The sequence below is a fragment of the Mus caroli genome, chromosome 5, assembly GCF_900094665.2.
Source record: "Mus caroli chromosome 5, CAROLI_EIJ_v1.1, whole genome shotgun sequence".
In the NCBI taxonomy this organism is placed as follows: Eukaryota; Metazoa; Chordata; class Mammalia; order Rodentia; family Muridae; genus Mus; species Mus caroli.
This window is the reverse complement of record NC_034574.1, coordinates 30,759,885-30,776,937: the sequence shown is the minus strand read 5'-3', so window position 1 is coordinate 30,776,937 and position 17,053 is coordinate 30,759,885. Positions and strand designations below refer to the sequence as shown.

General features: G+C 52.4%; 1 protein-coding gene across 17 annotated transcripts in view; it reads right to left on the bottom strand.

Annotated features, from left to right (window-relative positions):
* Positions 1-17,053, bottom strand: part of Ablim2 (actin binding LIM protein family member 2) — a 124,094-nt gene that overhangs the window by 51,121 nt on the left and 55,920 nt on the right. For 9 of the 17 annotated variants that reach the window (XR_003836711.1, XM_021161740.1, XM_021161743.1 and 6 more), the window contains exons 7-9: positions 8,341-8,428; positions 4,384-4,442; positions 849-905 (exon numbers count right to left, since the gene is read on the bottom strand). Coding sequence is in view for 16 of the 17 variants with exons in the window: in XM_021161740.1 (XP_021017399.1) it covers positions 849-905; positions 4,384-4,442; positions 8,341-8,428 (204 nt within the window). In the remaining variant the exon portion in view is untranslated. The remainder of the gene's footprint in view (positions 1-848; positions 906-4,383; positions 4,443-8,340; positions 8,429-17,053) is intronic. The other 8 variants (XM_021161741.1, XM_021161742.1, XM_021161746.1 and 5 more) reach the window with 1 other exon arrangement.

The following is a 17,053-nucleotide window of genomic DNA, read 5'->3' as shown; positions in this document are numbered from 1 at the left end:
GGGCTCTAGTGATGTCACTCTCTTCACATCTGGCCTCCTCCCAGTCTGACAGTGGCCCAGCCCTCCTTAGACAGCCCTCTTCAAGCCTTCAGCATCAGCAGCATCACTAGCTCTAGCTCCTCCTTCCCCTCCTGCACACAGACCTGAACTCCCCACACCTGGCCACCATACACCCCTTTCCAGTTCTAAGGTCCTGCCCCATGCCCTGTCTTCCATGCTTCCTATTCACCTCATCTAAGAGGTGAATTTCTACCACTGTCACTGCCTCGCAGAAGGCAGGAAGAGTTCTGACCCGTTGACCTTTAACCTCCTGTCCTCTGCTGTGCATCATCAGTGACCCCGTGTCACCACCAACCCTGCTACATTTTCCTCAGGAGGCTCTTCCTTGCCTCTGGCGTCTGCCATGTTCCTGCTCCTGTGGCACTTAACATCTTTTAAGGGCCAAGGTGGTTTCCCCAAATTTCCTATGTAGAAGCTCTACCCTAGGACCTCAGTGTGTGACCCTTTGCCACTGGGTGGATCTAAGCTAATCTGCTTAGGGTTATCATAAAAAGAATTTAGGACATGAACACACACACACACATACACACACACGTGTGAGAAAACAAGAAGATGCTGCTGCCAAGTCCAAGCAGAGAGGCTTCAGGAGGAGCTGGCTACCATCACGTGGGGCCCTGACTCCTTGCCGCAGTGAGGCAGGAAAGGGTTGAAGCCCCCAGGCTGGAAGAACCAAGTCCGACTGGCCAACTGGAGGAACCCTCCCCTCCTGAGCTCCTCCTACACAGCATGACACCAGCAGCAACAGGCAGACACTGGACGTGCCACACGGGGCAGGAGGAGGCACAAACCTGTAAGGCACAGGGCAGGGTGCCCGGGCAGGGCTGGCTGCAAACAGAGCTGTGCATCTAGAAGGGAGAGAGGAGGGACGGCGTGAAGCTTGCTCTCGAAGTCACTGCCATCCCCTCTGTGGGTCCTGTGCTCTGGACCCCTCAGCACCAAGCCTTCAGACCCTCAGCTTGGGGTTACACTGACAGGTGCCAACTCAGGGGGCCTGCCCAACCCTGTGACCACAGGTTTCTGGTGCTGACAGGGGTGGGATCACCTCATAGCATTTGCTGATGCAGAGAAGGTGGTTTCCTCATGCCTGTAATTGGTGCCTGTAAGACAGGGCCTACGCTACAGTGAGAGGCCAGGTGACCACTATCCTCTACTGACCCTATGTGACGCCTGCCTGGACTTCTGGCTTTGAAAATGCCCCCTTCATTGTAAAGTAGCAAATAACCAGAGAGGGGGGCCTGCTGTTCCTGCCAACCTGCAGATCTGTGAGACTCAGAGCAAAGTCTCACTGGCCGTGCCAGCCCCACAGAGTGGACAGAGATGACTGACCACACTCAGCCCTCTTTGTGCCATGGGCTCCAGCCACCCTGAGGTGATGTGAGCTCTCATGTACTCAGTGCCCAACTATGTGGGGAAGGACAGAGGACAAAACCAAATTCACTGTCAGAGCTGAGGTGACTGTCACCAGGGCCCTATCCTGACTAGGCCCCTGCCACCCCTGACCTGAAGTCTTACCCACAAAGACCTACAGTGAACCTCAGCAGCTCACTCCACAGGGCCATCTGCCTTGCTCCCAGCCACAGAGATAAGAATGGGGCCTAGAACTTGGAGGGACTCCACAGGTCTCATTCACCCCTTGGTTCCAGATACAAAATCTCTGAAAACATATAATGGCTGTTGTTCTAAAGATGCCATGATGCCTGTGGACCCTGGGTGCTGTGCTAAGGATGCCATGACACCTGTGGGACTGGGTAGCCATGACTACCTAATGTCCACTGTATACACTCCAGATGCCCAGGACCTGAATCCTGTGGTTCTTGTTCACAACTCCCTGCCTGTGTGGAGAAGAGACAACTATGACATTACTGTGGCTTTCCTGACAAGGAAGGACCATGTTCCTTCCTGCTGGCCTGGCTCTCCATAGATAGACCAATTAAGAGCCAGGGTCTTGCTGGAGAATGAGTCCCCTGGGTATCCTGCAGATATCCAAGGGCCTTCATCAAGAGACACTTGTTAAATCCAGGACAGGCAAGCCATTTCTTATCACTGGGTAGAAAGGAGGTGCAGCCTCCAAGCACTGACAGGTTTCAAGGGTCAATAATACAGGTGTCACCTCCAGGTGCCCAGTTCCACAGGGACAGGAGTCCTCTTAAGCCAACCAGGCCTGCCTGACTCTGCTTACTCAGGAGCTGCTTCCATGGAGAGCAACAGAGGGCAGGAATCTGTCCCCTCCACTCCCAGGCCAGACCAGAAGCTGCCAGCCCTGGAAAGCCTGGGCCCAACACCAAGAAACCAGCCAGTCTCAGGATGCCCAGCCTCTGCGCCAAACGTTGGTTGCAGGAGACAACCTTTATTTCTAAACTACTCGTTTCAATAGCTGTACAGACCAGACAGCCCTGGAAGTAGAGTCCTCCTGTACAGGCCCAGGAAAACAAGGCTGCCTTCTTCCCTGGCCTGGCAGCACCCGCTCCTCAGGGCCTTCCATCTGGCCAGGGACCAGAGAAAGTGAGGCAGGCTGTTGTCTCCTGCAGCTGGTGTGGGGCATGGGCCACCCACCCTCTCCCTGAGCCTGGGGGAAGCGGGGCAGGCAGAGTGTCAGCTCTTTCCTGACTCCGTTCAGTCACAGGTCAAGATGCTTCCCTGAGTACATGCATGTGTGAGTGTGTCTGGGGCCTCTGGGGATGCCAGGCTCCCTCCTTCTTCTGAACTGCTCGGCTGCACAGGGGACCATGCAGACAAGATGGAGTCAGACTCTATGGTCACATCGTCACCCGTCACGACTAAGGGCAGGGATGCCCTGGGTGACAGATGCACAGTGCAGAGAGAACCAGCCACTGGGGAAAACAGAGCATGCAATGCGGTGTTGCTCACTGGCTTCCTACCTGGAAAGCCACAGTAAAGGCTAATAGGATGATAGTACAGTGAGGCAGAGGCTCTGGGCTGGGGGTGGGGGCGGGTGGGAGATGGATGGGGGTGGGGGGTGGGGTAGGGGGTGGATGGGGTGGGGTGGATGGGTGGATGGGTGGATGGGGGGTGGGGTGGGAGGGTGGATGGGTGGGTGTGGGTGGGGGATGGATGGGTGTGTGGGGTTGGGTGGGGGGTGGAGGAGTGTATGGGGTAGGGTAGGGTGGATTGGTAGGTAGGGTGGTATACAAGCTCCTCACAGCCAAAGACAGAGCTGCTAAGAGGATTCTCGAGGGCGCCCTGCTGGTCTCTGTGCTCCTCCCTGCTGCCTGCCTATCTTGCTTCTGTTACAGCCAGACTTCTTTCCTCCTCCTCTTCTCCCTCTTCTCCCTCCTCCTCCCTCTCTCATTTTCCCTCCTCCTTCTGTTTCTCTTTTTCCTCTTCCCACTTCTCTGCATCCCTCTTCCCTTCTGCTCTGTACCATAACCACCCAAGAAGGAAGGTACCACCTTGGGAATCTCTTGAGCTCTGCTCCCAGGGCCTGGGTTTGATCTCTCTTCAGGCTCTAGCAAACCCTCCTTCAGGTGCTGTGCCTCCTTCCCATCCAGAATGGCTACTGTTACCCCATCTCTCAGTCATAACCCTGCTGCCTACAGCAGGGCATCTGAGGGGTTCAGAACCTGGCCCTTCCTAGAAGCTGATCTTTGTCCTTGGCGCCTAAGAGGTCACATTAATCTCACCTCAGCAGCAGCTGTGTTCAGGCAGGGCTGGCCACACAGGATCACCTCAAGGTATGGGTGGCCATGTTAGGAAGATCAACCTGTGCCCTAGGGCAAGAGCCTCAGGCCACAGAGGAGCAGTTGACAGGTGGGCTTGGTGAGTCACATAACTCCTTTGCCAGAGCCCCAGTGGAATCTCAGGCATGAAGCTTGCCTAGTTGGCAGTGTTCTGCATGCCCTGTCCTGCACATGTGCAGGGGGTGACATGTCCACCTCCACGGGGAGAAAGAGTGAAATCTTTGCATTCAGCCTTGCTGTGTGTTCAGACTGTCCTGCCCTCAAGAACTTGCCCTATGACGGGCAGACCAAGAGTATGGGAACTCTCAAGCCAAGGGGCAGTTTGGCCCTGCAAATGTTCTGATGGCCATAGGGACTATCTGGGGTCCTTCAAATAGTCATGGTCATCTTTGTTCACTGACCGGACAAGACGATTGACAAGGCTGGGCCATCTGGTCTCCTTGGGACTCCATTAGACCTGCATGATGGCTCACTGACCTACCTGCTCCCTCACCTGTGGCCCTCGGTCCCCTGAGCCTGGCTGTCCTATGATACCATCCTAGAAGCATGGGTGGGCTGGCCTGTGTCTCTCCCTCTAACCTGCGTGTGGAGACAGACATACAGGGAAGCCACAAAGCTCACCAACCTTGCTCTTGTCTTCAGTCCTGGCTGCCTGTCGACATGCCGGATGCCAGATGGAGGAGCCTGTAGACAGATTCCCAAGAGGAGGTGATCAGAGCGTAGTTCTGGATACAGGATCCATGCATGAATACCTGCTCAATGCCCAGGTTCCACGCCTCCCCTCTGTGATGCTGAGATCACAGCACCTAGTTGGGGCAGCTTGGCTCATGTGGAAGCAAGGCCATGAGGGAAAGGGAAGAAACTTCCCAGTGCTGGCCAGACACTCCTACGGCTGGCCATGGGGATTTCAGGGAGCCTGAGCACACAGCTCAGCCTAAGATGGCCAGAGGGGTGTTCTCAGAGGTAGCATCAAGTACAGAGATGGGGCTGGAGAAGAAGTTCTCATGGCCAGGACACCATGAGGATCACAGCACACACACATGCCAGAGCTCTGATCACAGCATCAGCAACAAGTCAGACAGCACCTTCACAGAGAGCAGGTATGGGTAGCCAAAAGGAGGGCCTCAGGGTGGCCAAAGGCCATAGCCATAGGCTTCAGCCCCACAGAGACGAAATAAGTACCTCTGGCCTGGTCAGACCCTCAGTGTAGTGTAGAAAACCCATGCCTGAGAGGGCAGCCTGGACCCCATGCCACAGAAAGCCCTGGCAGGCAGGTCCCACTGCAATGATTGGACCAGCCCAGACTGGTGAAGGGAATCTTTGTTTTCTGAGATGATGGCACCCTCCCTATGAGCACGTGTCCCGAAGCCACTGTCCGCGCTTGGCATTGGCCACCCCTCTGTCTAAGGGCTCCATTTACGGTTACAGTGGGGCCTCTGCAGAGAGCCTCCCACTGGGCAGCCACAGTGGCTGGCCTGATTCTCAGGACCTCGCCTTGGCGACAACAGGCGACAGTGGGGACGAGCCTGTCACATCTGACATCACCCCAGGGCTTGCCTCAGAAAAGGGAGGACTGTCTGACACAGATCGGAATGCCTCTCTGTCGTTACTCGGCACTGGTCTGTGGGCGGCACACAACAGACACAGCTGCTACCAGATCTGAACCTTGCCTAGCCCTGCTCAGCTGCCCCTGTGACCCCAGGAGAAAGAATCAGAGTCAAAGAGGTGAAATACCAGCACGAGGCATCCTCACTTAGCCCACAGATCATAGCCACCCTATTGTGAGTCCCCGGCATCCCATTCATGCCAGTGTCCCCTGGCCACCTCCCCTGGTATGAAGCAAAGCCTCTCAACCCACCTGCTTCTGTATCTTCTGCTAGCCCTGGGCAGGGATTGAGAGGTGAGCTCTCCCCTCTTGCTGCATCTAGTCTGGTAAGGACCAGCTCACCAGGCTTAGCCAGTTCTCTCAGGTTAGATGTAGGCTCCTGATGGGTTCTCTGTCTTCCTATTTGCCCATTCTTCCATGGGCAAATCAAGTCCTGCTCACACCTCTTCCAGGCAGCACTCTGAGCCTTGCTGCTGGTACATCTGGATCCCTTGGCCTCACACCAGCTCCCCCTGGCAGCTGCTCTGGAAGGCGGGTTGGCCTGCCTGCCCTATGTGTTCCTAGCACTTAGTAGAAACTGGGAGACACAGCTCCTTGTTCCTTAATTAAACTCCAATCTAGATAAGGCTGTGACCTCTGCCTAGTCCTTGACGTCTGCTCCTACATAGCCCAGTTTTAGCCAGAATAATGCATGTCACCGAGAATCTTTCCCTCCAGACCCCTGGCCACCTTTACTCATGGGTGACATTCCTTGTTCATCTCTGGTGACAGTCTTGCCCTGGTTTCAGGAAGGATCCCCGCCTTAGGTGTGTGTGCTGGTTAGCTTTCCTTGTCAACTCGACACAACCTAGAATTATCAAGAATAGTCTCACCTGAGGAATTGTCTGGATCAGGTTGGTCTTAAGTTTTAATTGATGTAAGATGACTCAGCCCACCATGGGGGGGGGGGCGTCATTCCCTGGCTTTGGATCCTGGGCTGTATAAGGGCAGAGATGGCTGAGTACTAAGCAAACAGGGAGCACATGCGTGCATGCATTCGTTTCTCTCTGATCTTCAAAGTGGGCTTGACTGGCTACCTTAAGTTCCTGCCTCGACTTCCCCGCAATAATGGACCAACCTGGAGTCATGAACCATTAGCCCTTTCCTCCTCTGTGGTCAGAATTTTTTTTTAATCACAGCAGCAGAAATGAAACTAGAATAACATCGTTTCTCCCTTGAGATTAAGGGGTTCAGAACATGCTACCCCAACATGTGGCCAGCAGTGGTAAAGAGACTACGGCAGAGGGGAAGTCCAGATCTGTATCGGGGTCTCTGTGTGTGAGAATACATCTCACCTGGCAGATGGGCACACACAGTTAGCAGGGGTCCCATCACTGGGGAGCTGCGATTAGGTCTCCTTCCTCTATTTGACATCTTCCTGACCTTCTTTTCTCTTGGCTAAGAATGTGGTATCTCAGCCAGCAATCAAAGCTGCCCCCTGGAGATGTACTATCACCTTGGCTCTCCTGTGCATACACAGGGGGCACTCATTCATTTGCTTCTGTCCGACCTTTACTCTTCGCCCACCTTCCCTTACAGGGGTCCCCAAGGGTGAAGAGAAAATTGTATTTTCTCCCCTACAAGGGTCAGTGCCTCCCCTATTCTGCTTTCAACTAATAGGAAAGAGTTGAGGAAACACTAAGAGATTAATAGCAGCCATAAGACACTGTCTGAAAGGGCTGATCTGGGAGGACATCAGACGGCTGGGCTGCCTGGCTTGGTCTCCAGCCCAGGAGCCCCAAGGACCCCTCTCCTTTATACATTGTAATGCCCAATGAAGATAGTCGCCGAGGCTATGACTTCCAACCAAGCTTGAAACAGGTCGCTACCGAACACTTTCACCCAAATGACGTCATTCCAGTAGAGTTGTGAGATGAAACCATGTTGTTTCTTTGACTTTCCAAGAGACAGGACTAGAAGGGGACAGCCATGACCTCCACCTCACGCCTGCTAGGCTGGCCTGCTCCTGAGCAGACTATGTGACTGGTGTTAATCCACCAGCCAGCTTTAGTTTCCCATACTGCCTCGGGGCGGGAAGTGACCTGGCAATGCCATCACCCCTCTGCCACCCGGGCCATCTGCAGCCTTACTAGGTCTACACCATCATGCCCTCACTCAGCTGTGGGACACACGTTCTACTCTAGAATGAGACTTAGCTGTAAAGGTGGCTAAGCTGTGTCACCATTATTTTCCATCTTGACACTACTATTCTGATTTATTTTTATTTGATTGGTATTGGGGGGGGATGTGTCCCATGGTACACATGTAAAGGTCAGAGGACAGTCTATAGAGTCGACTATCTCCTGCTACCTTCTATGGATGAAACTCAGGTCACAAGTTTTGTGCAGCAGGAGGTCTCTAACCACTCTCACCAGCCCTGTCAATATGATTTTTAAAGGTAAGTAGGTGGGTTTCCCATGGATGCATTAGAAGGCTTCTGTCTGCCAATTTCCCCTCCGCTTTCAATGTTAGGAAAGCTGCTTCTCCCTACACCTCAGGAAGGAAGTCTGATCTTGCTGCCATGTGACAGGAGCATCATAAGCCAAGGCTCAAATGGGGCCTGACTAAAAAGTCTGTGTGTCCTGTACCGGGGATGAGGCCTGAAGGGCCCTGGTGGGACCTCATGGCCTGTTCTTCAGTGGCCTGATCTCACTCACTCAGGTTTACTCATGCTCTCAATGGTGATACAGCTGAGAAGAGACCACAGTCCATGTGTGTGTGTCTGTGTGTGTGTGTCTGTGTGTGTGTGTGTCTGTGTGTGTGTGTCTGTGTGTGTCTGTGTCTGTGTGTCTGTGTCTCTGTGTGTGTCCATGTATGTGTGTGTGTTTGTCTGTGTGTTCGTGTCTCTGTGTGTGTGACAGTGCCAACTCCCAGCAGCACTGTGACCAATTTCACCCCCAGCCCAGTGTGTGTGCTAGTCAACATCTGACCACTTACCTTGCAGGTACATCTCCTCGCCCTCTGAGAACATCTGGCCACACCTGACGCATAGCGCACACGAAGGGTGGTAGTGCTTCTCTCCGGCCTGGGGAAAGCACAAAGCACAAAAGTGTTGCCACTGCGGAGGTTCCCATCAGGCCTTAGTGTGCAGGGTGGGCGTCGGCTTGTGCGCACAACCGGGGAGCATATCAAAAGCCCAGCAGCCACAGGGATTACAGATCTGCACAGGCTACACAGGGGACACCAGGGCAGCTGAGGGGTCAAAGCCTGGGAGACCTGATGTTACCCACCCACTTTACCCTTGACCTCTGGAGCCTAGTTGTACAGCCAACTGTTCCTGGATGTGACTGTGGACAGGTAAGAATCAAAGGAGGGAAGCCGGGCGTGGCTGCACACGCCTTTAATCCCAGCACTCGGGAGGCAGAGGCAGAGGATTTCTGAGTTTGAGGCCAGCCTGGTCTACAGAGTGAGTTCCAGGACAGCCAGGGCTATACAGAGAAACCCTGTCTCAAAAAACCAAAACCAAAAAAAAAAAAAAAAAAAAAGAATCAAAGAGGGCCTGGTGAAGACCTCTGCATGTCCTGGAGGACAAGAGGTGGCAGCAAGGACTGGAGGCTGGGAGGAGGCAGCTTCATTTCCCTGGTGATGGGAGTGGGAAGACAGTTCTGGGGTTTTGGCTTTTGTTTTGATCTCTGCATTTCTCAATTTGCTCGACCGACACGTCCTAGCTTAGTAATTCAGAAGAACCGTTAAATTAGATTACAAATTTTAATCCTGAAACAATAAATAGATTACACTAATTGTACCTTCTCGCCTCTGGCTTACTTGTTCATGGAGGAAAAAAAAAAGTCCTAAAATGTTATTTCTACTGTTCTCAAAAGTGAGTGCTGTTCCCAGGTTGAGGCAGGTGGGCCTGTTGCTAAGTGTGAGAAATGAAGCCCACATCTCACAGCATCCTAAAATGGGAAGAGGCACCACACCCGCTCCTGAACTTGAATCTTAATTGACACCTTCCTGAATAGGAAGGGGTGGAGGGGTCTTAAAAACACCTTACCTCACTCCCTTCCCCTGCCTGTGCTTTCCCTAGAAAAAAGTAGGCCAAGGCCTCTGCTTATGGGAGAGAGGATCTGAAGTGTGTTCCTCTCCTGTGTAGGCCTTGACAGTCACTCTGCAGCTTCCCTCCCAGCTACCAGCTCAGCCCACACCCGTGCTCATGTCTCGGGCAAAGGGATCCTCAAGGCACAGAGGACCAACCCCATGCATGGCGGCTGACCCCAGTCCCAGCCCTGGTTCTTATTAACCCTGCCACCTGGGAATCCTCTGGGCCTTCCGGCCCCACCAAATGGCCTTGTTTTCTCCCAAAGCTGCCTCCTTCATAGGAGTCTCCCCGATGTCCCCTAATTCTATCCCTTCTGATCCATTCCTTGCGGCTCGGCAAATGTCTGGGTTTCTTCCTCCCAGAACAGACTGAGCTTTGCTGGCAGGGCTGGGTGCCTGGGCCCTTCCAGGACTGAAGTGTTTCATGGACATGGGTCATCTCCAGTGCCAGCCTGAATAATGGGGTAAGGGGCTGGGTCATTTGGCGACTGCAGCAGACAGCATTGTGAGTGGGCAGGAGGCACTGTGGGTTGACTTCTGAGCAAAGGTCAAAAACTGCTCTGTATTTTTAGAAAAGTCATCTTATTGCCAGAATTTATGTTCCTCAGTTTGTGACCCCCAACCTCCCACCCCTCCCTACCCTTCCTCCCAGCCCTCTGTGACAGCCCCAGGGTTAACAAGCCCTGTGTCTCCAGCTGTGCCCATGTGTGACTTGAGAGGGCCAGAGAACACTGGTGGGAACAGTTTCTGAAACACTAGGCTCAGGGCTGGAGAGTTGGCTCCATGGTAAAGAGGGCTTGCTGAGCTTCCAGAGGACCTGAGCTCGGTTCTCAGCACCCAAGTTGGGCGGCTCACAACTGTCTGTAAGTCCAGCTCCAGGACATTCTTCCCTCTTCAGGCAGACACCAAGCTGCATACACAGAGATATAAACACACCGGAGAAACAGAAAGAGAGACAGGAGCAGAGGGAGAGACATAAAGAGAGAGAGACAAAGAGAAACAGAGATAGATGGAGAAAGCTAGGGACACAGAGAGAGGTGACAGACAGGATTTCCCTCTGTAACAGTTGCTGCCATGTCTGTGACTTGCTACACTGCACACACACTGTTCAGTTCCACACATACTAACCCCCTTCAGTTCTGTGCCAGTCCTTATATAATGAACTATGGGTACAGGCCTTCACTGTCATAAATAAAGGGCATGGGGTTTGAGAAGGTGGCTTGAGCAAGATCATCCTGTGAGCAGATGGTGGAGCTGAGATAGAGGCCCAGTGGGTCCTCTAAGTGCACACGTTTCAGACTGAGCCTGTGGGCTCCCAATCCTACCCAAAAGTCCTTGACTCTGGGGTGCGGATCATAGTCACATATCCCCTCAACCCTCATGCCTCAAACAAAGAACAGAGGATGCAGACCGTCTGATCAGTAAGGAGAGAGAGATGCCAGCACGGAGGATCCAGACTCGGGTTATCAGGGTCCGAGTAAGAGGGACTGTTAGAGGCAGTGGCTATCCTGTGGTGACAGGAAAACATCTGCAGAGGCTGGGTGTGGACTTGGTCCTAGCTTGGGTGGTGGTCATTTGAGTATACCCAGGTACAAATAGAGGGACTTTCTCAGATGTGTGTCTTGCCCACAACCCACCTATACTATACGATATTTAGAGAGCGCTATATGGCTAGCTCTAAACCTCTCTACTCTACTGCAATCCATGTCTATTTCCTTTCAAGTCCACTCTCTGAATCTCTGGCTTTTGCTTTCTTACCCTGCCGGGAAGCCCCTCCTCCTCCTTCCTGCCCAGCGATTGGCCTTCAGAGCTTTATTAGAACCAATCAGCAGCGAGACAACTTCAGATACAATTCTAGATTGCCTTTAGGCATAGAGCACTATTTGATCTTTAAGTATGTGAGCAGATTTGGAAGGACAAGTATTTACAAATGTAAGGCTGTGGTGGGCTATAGAAATGACAATACTAAGATCCTGCCAGTTCAGAATTAACAACTGAAAATATAGAGACACAGTTTCACACAATGTTTAAAAAACAAAACAGTTTATCCCAACAGGTGCACTTGGCCACTCTTTGCCATGTGTCTCACCCAGGTCTAAGAGTTCCATAAACAGACGGAAAGACCTAACTACAAGATCCAAAACAGCAAAACCATCCAATGAAAACCTGGCAGAAAGCCCTCATTTACCTGGATGGAGACGTAGACTGGACAGCAAAACTATGAGCAACCCGCAAAATCTCCCGCTCGGCAAATGGCCCTGGCAGAAGGCTAAGAAGACAAGCTGGATAAGGGGAGGGTAGCTTTGCAAGTCACATACCTAGTAAGGGCATGGGATCCAGAATATGTAAAGAGCTGCTGCCATTCAATAAGACATGACCCAGATAAGTCAGACTTCTAAAGAGTCTGAACAAGTATGGAAACAAGCTGAGTGGAACTTTAAAACCACCTCTGGATATCTGAGGAACCCCAGGGAACACTCACTGCTGCCACCCGGCTGGAGGGAGATACAGCTGTGAATGCAAAGCCACATGACATGTATAACAGAACAGCGAGTCAAAGGCGGCGGAGAGACCTACCCAAGGCCTGGGGACTAGGAGGGCAGAGCCAAGGCTTTAGCCAAGTTGTCAAGCTCCCAGCCTGAACCAGGTACAACTCCCCAGACGGTGCCACAGCCGTAGAGTGCACAGACTGGCTGTGGCTGAGCTCCTGCTGGTTCAGGGACTCATAGCATGGGTTCCACACGTTCTCACTGTCCATATGGTCAGTTCCTATACCCAGTACTATAGGGTAATGGACATGGTGAAGGGGAGGTGACCACATACTACCTACTCTATGTAGGTGCCTCCCCTATGGTCATAGCACGTGCCTAATATACTACAGAGCCCCACACCCAAGCCAGAGCCAAAGGTGAGCCATTGCTCCCAGCACCACCCCTCCCCCACTGACCACACGTCATGACTACATGAGAACAGTCATTCTCAGCCTCACAGCTGGGAGAGACAACTGTTCTCACTCTTGCTGGGGACCACTCATCTGTAGAGCATGGCAGATGACAGCCGAGCCACATTTCAAAACTGTTCTATGTTCTGGAGCAATCCATCTGTGATGGGAAGATAAAATGGAAGGCCTGCATCCTAGGTATCATAGAGAACACGATTTGGCTGTGAAGCCCAGTGAGGGGATGAGTCTTCAAATGGGATCACCTGACCCATCCCAGGTCACAGCAAAAGTCAGGGGATGACTGCTGCCTGAGGCCTTTACTTTGTGTGACATGGGTCTTGTGAACTATCTTGGAGTTCAATGCCCCCTACTATATAAAACAGAGGCTGCAGTAGAACCACAGAGCTTTGACTCATGGCTACACCTTCCTCCTCCTCTTCTTCTTCCTCCTCTTCTTCCTCCTTCTCTTCTTCCTCCTCCTCCTCCTACTCCTCCTCCCCCTTTTTCCTTTTTCTCCAGACGGAACATAGGAAGCCAGCAAGGCCTACAGAGTCAAACGTAAGTCTCTCCACTGCTGACGTCATGGCCCAGTGTCACTGTGTCTCTCTCACAGTGAGGCATCTTCCAGTTATCGACCAAAACAGGGTTTTCCCCCAGGAAGGCCTAAAGCATCAAGAGTGGGTTGCTTCAGCACTGAACATCTATGTCACCACCCCTGGGTCCCCAGTAGGCAGATGGCCTAGCCTCTCGCCTGCTTGGGGCTCAAGATGGCTCAGATCTGAACAGTGCACCTGGAGCCCAAAAGGTTTTGGCACTGTGTCATTTTAGAAAAATATCTTAGGCCGGGCGTGGTGGCGCACGCCTTTAATCCCAGCACTCGGGAGGCAGAGGCAGGCGGATTTCTGAGTTCGAGGCCAGCCTGGTCTACAGAATGAGTTCCAGGACAGCCAGGGCTACACAGAGAAACCCTGTCTCAAAAAAAAAAAAACAAAAAACAAACAAAAAAAAAAAAAGAAAAGAAAAATATCTTATGCCTTCCAACAAGCAACTGTTATCTTTAGCAAAAAAAAAAAAAAAAAAAAAAAAAAAAATTTTATGCCTTCCAAAAAACAACTTTTTTTTTTAAAAAAAAAAAAAAAAAAAAAAAACACCAAAGTCAGCAATGGAGGTGTAAGGGGTCTAGAAGGACACAGAGCCCCTGCAGTCCCACAGGGCCAGGACAGCAGGCAGGGTTCTGAGACTAGTCCCCAGCATCCCTGAAGAAAGGGTCAGTGGTACTAAGGTGCGGTAGAAATCTCTTGTCCTGAGACACTGCCTCTCCTCCCTTGCAGGCTGGAGCAAGGGACCTCTCCTCAGTTGGTCAGCAGAAACTCAGACCTTCCTGACTGAGCCTCCCACACCCAAGGCCAGTACCCTCTTCCCCAGACTCAAGTATTAAGTCTGATAAAACAGATTACCTAGAGACCTGGATTTGCTTCCTGCTGTTCCTAGGTTCTCCTTTGGTTGCACCATGGGATGTAGAGCTGGGCCTGCAGGGGCTGGTTGGATATAGGGACATTCCTTAGCCAGTCTCAAAAGTATATATGCCTTTATTTTTGCTTATTTTTACAGTATTGGGGTTGAATTCATAGACTTGCCTTGGCTGGGCAACTGTTCTCCTACTGAGCTATAGCCCAGCCTTTGGTCTGTAGAGACAATCTCATGTTGTAGCACAGGCTAGCCTTGAACTTGTAAGTCTCCTGCCTCTACCTCCTGAATTCCAGGAGGGTACCATTGTGCCAGGTTTGCAAATTTCTTGTGAATTCTGAAAACTGAATCCAGACGTTCAAAGTCCTAATTGCTATGGTGCAATGAGAAAATGAAACTTACAAGGCAAGGAATCAAAGAACCAGAGTGGGTGCCGGGCAGCCCAGGGGTACCTTGTGGCTGTGGTAGCACTGGGTCCCCAGGGTCTTCTACCCGAGACCTTGTGGGAACCACTTGTTCTCAAAGGGAGAGCGAAGTTAGTGCATGCCCAGCATAGCCCTGGAGGTCTGGAGTCCTTTCCCAGACTCTGGCTCTGTCCCTGTGCCCATCCCTGGCTCCCCATTCGCAGGACCCAGTACTGACATATGAGGCCCGCTGGTTGCTCCTATCTCCATCTGCCCTCCTCATCCTCACCATCAGCTTCACTTGGGAAGTCATCCTGGGAAGCTGTGTCATCTACCCACAGTCCACTTTTAGGGCCCACCCAGGGATGCATCCATGAAAGGTGCTCTGAGGAACACCTCAGACATGGTCAAGCATAAGTACTCCCTGGGGAAAGAGAGTTCTAGCCAAACATGTGTGGGAACAGTTGAGGACCCAAGCCTATACAAGTGTGCCTGCATCTCTGTGTCTGTGTCTATGTGTTGTCTGTATGCAATATATGCCGATGTCTCTGTGTACGTGTGCTTGTATGTGGCATGCTGTATGCCTGTGCCTTTCTGTGTGTCTCTAGGTATTGTATCCACGGGTAAGTCTGTGGGTTGCCTCTCCCCCCCCCCCGCCTCTGTGTGTATGTGTGTGTGTGTAGGTAAAAATGAAAAAAGATCATTTCTAAATACTAAATAGGTATCAGCATTCATTGGAGTGATTTTTTTGTTTGTTTAACATAAGCCAGTATGTCTTTTGCAAACACTTTTACAATAAGGTTTTAGGGGCTTGAGATGCTGTCGTCATTGCAACTTTCAAATGCTCCCAACTATTTGAAAACAGTTTGTTCTCTGCTGGTAGTAAAGAACACATGCCTACGGAGCGCCGAGGATTATACCCATGGGAACACAAAGTGGGGAGGCGAAAGCAACACCTGGTCATGACAGGGGATGGTGTTCAGAAACAAATGTCTGTGTGGCCCCCTGACCCAGGGCAGTCTGGACAGTCTCTTTTCCTGTAGACATCCTTCACAGTGGGGACCCAGTGAATCTCATAGGAGTTCATATCAGGAATGGAGAAGGAAAAAAAAAAAGAGGAATGGAGGAAGGGGAGAAGTGAGGAAGGAATTAATTAGTGGTCCCAAGGAGCCCTGGGCTTCATGTTACCATGGCAACAGCCATACGTATAAACCAGCACTGAAAGTGAGCCTCAAACCATGGTGCCATCAGGGCTAAGAGAGTGGAAACAAGTTACACTCCCATGCCATGCTTACCCGCACCTTTGCAGTGAGAGGGAATAGGGTGGCAGCTAAGGACTAGGCTCTGAGCACTGTCAGGGACAACCCCCTCCCACACCTCTCTCCTATAGCCAGTTCCAAAGGACATGCTTCATGAATCCCCCGGCAAACTGCAGCCACTTCAGGGGCTGTAGCCTTGTAGCCAGGTGTGAGCTCTGCCTCATCACCCATATGGCACCCCTGCTCTCACCTGTCCATCTCTGCTAGTCCCCTCCTGTGACCACACAGGATAGAGTGACGGAGTGACAGAAGTGACAGAGGACAAGAAGAGGGAGTAGCACCCTCCATCACCAGGAACACACATTTCCCAGTCAGAACTGTTGGCACCAACAGCTTAAGATGGCACCATGCCTGCCTGACACAGTCCCAGCACACATGAGGCTGCTGTGGGGGAGCATAGGAAGCTCCCACTTGGGCTTCACAGAGAAGACAGCTGGGGGGCAAGAGAGACTGCAGGGACCGCCAGCAGCCCACCCACCTGGCTCGGCACAGCTCTGCCAGCTCTGTCAGGCTTCCTACCTGCACGGGGTCTGTCTCCAGCCCTTCTCAGCGCAGGAGACTGGACGGCCTGCCTGTGTCACCCTTGCCCCAGCCAGCCTCCGTACTCTTGTCTTTGTTTCTTTCTTCCAGCAAGTCACTGGTCCCTGCAGCTTCCCGAGAACACAGCATCACCAGCTGGGCATCTGCCTGCCTGGGCCAGCTTCAGGCAGTGCTGCTGCAGCGAGGCTCCCTTCTGCAGAGCTGGCTGTCTCCACCCGCTGCTCCCACCTCACACCCGCCAGGAGGATGCTCAGAGCTGTGCAGAGCCCGCAGAACGACAACTCAGTTGCGCCACCTCCGCTAACCACCACTGCAGCACACTCGCCCCCAGAGAAGGCGAAACCAAAACCGTGCAACTCCCAGGGAAGCCCTTTCTCCTCCACTGCAGGATGTGGAGGAGAACCAGGACTGTCCAAGTCCTGTCAGCTAGGACAGCCCCTTTGCAAGGTCAAGATAGAGTGCACCAGCACACTATCTAGACAGAGTGTTTCACAGCACTTGGCCCAGAGACACACAATACGGATGCTCATGCTACAGATGAGGTCATGTGCTTGCCTTACTCTCATCATGCATGGGGACCCCAGTGGCCTCACAAGGACGTCCTGGGGCAACTCGGAGCTGGGACACAAGACGTGTCAAGTACAAGCCTTACTAACTCTCTCACAGCCCAGTTCTCAGTACTGGATGGGGTCTGCCCACCCAGGGTAACTTTTCTAGTGAGGGTCTGCCAGCCTTGGCAGTGAAGTGACCCAGGTTCCCAAACTGTGCAGCAATGCCAGAGACAGTTCCAAGATGCCCCCACCTGAGCCCACAGTCAACTTGGTGAGACAAGGTTAGGTTACCATGCCACCCAAGGTCTGCTATCTGGCTGAGGTCTGGAGATTAAGGACAGTGTGTGTGAAGCTCTGCTGGGGGATTCCCCACACCTGGCTGAGTTCTAG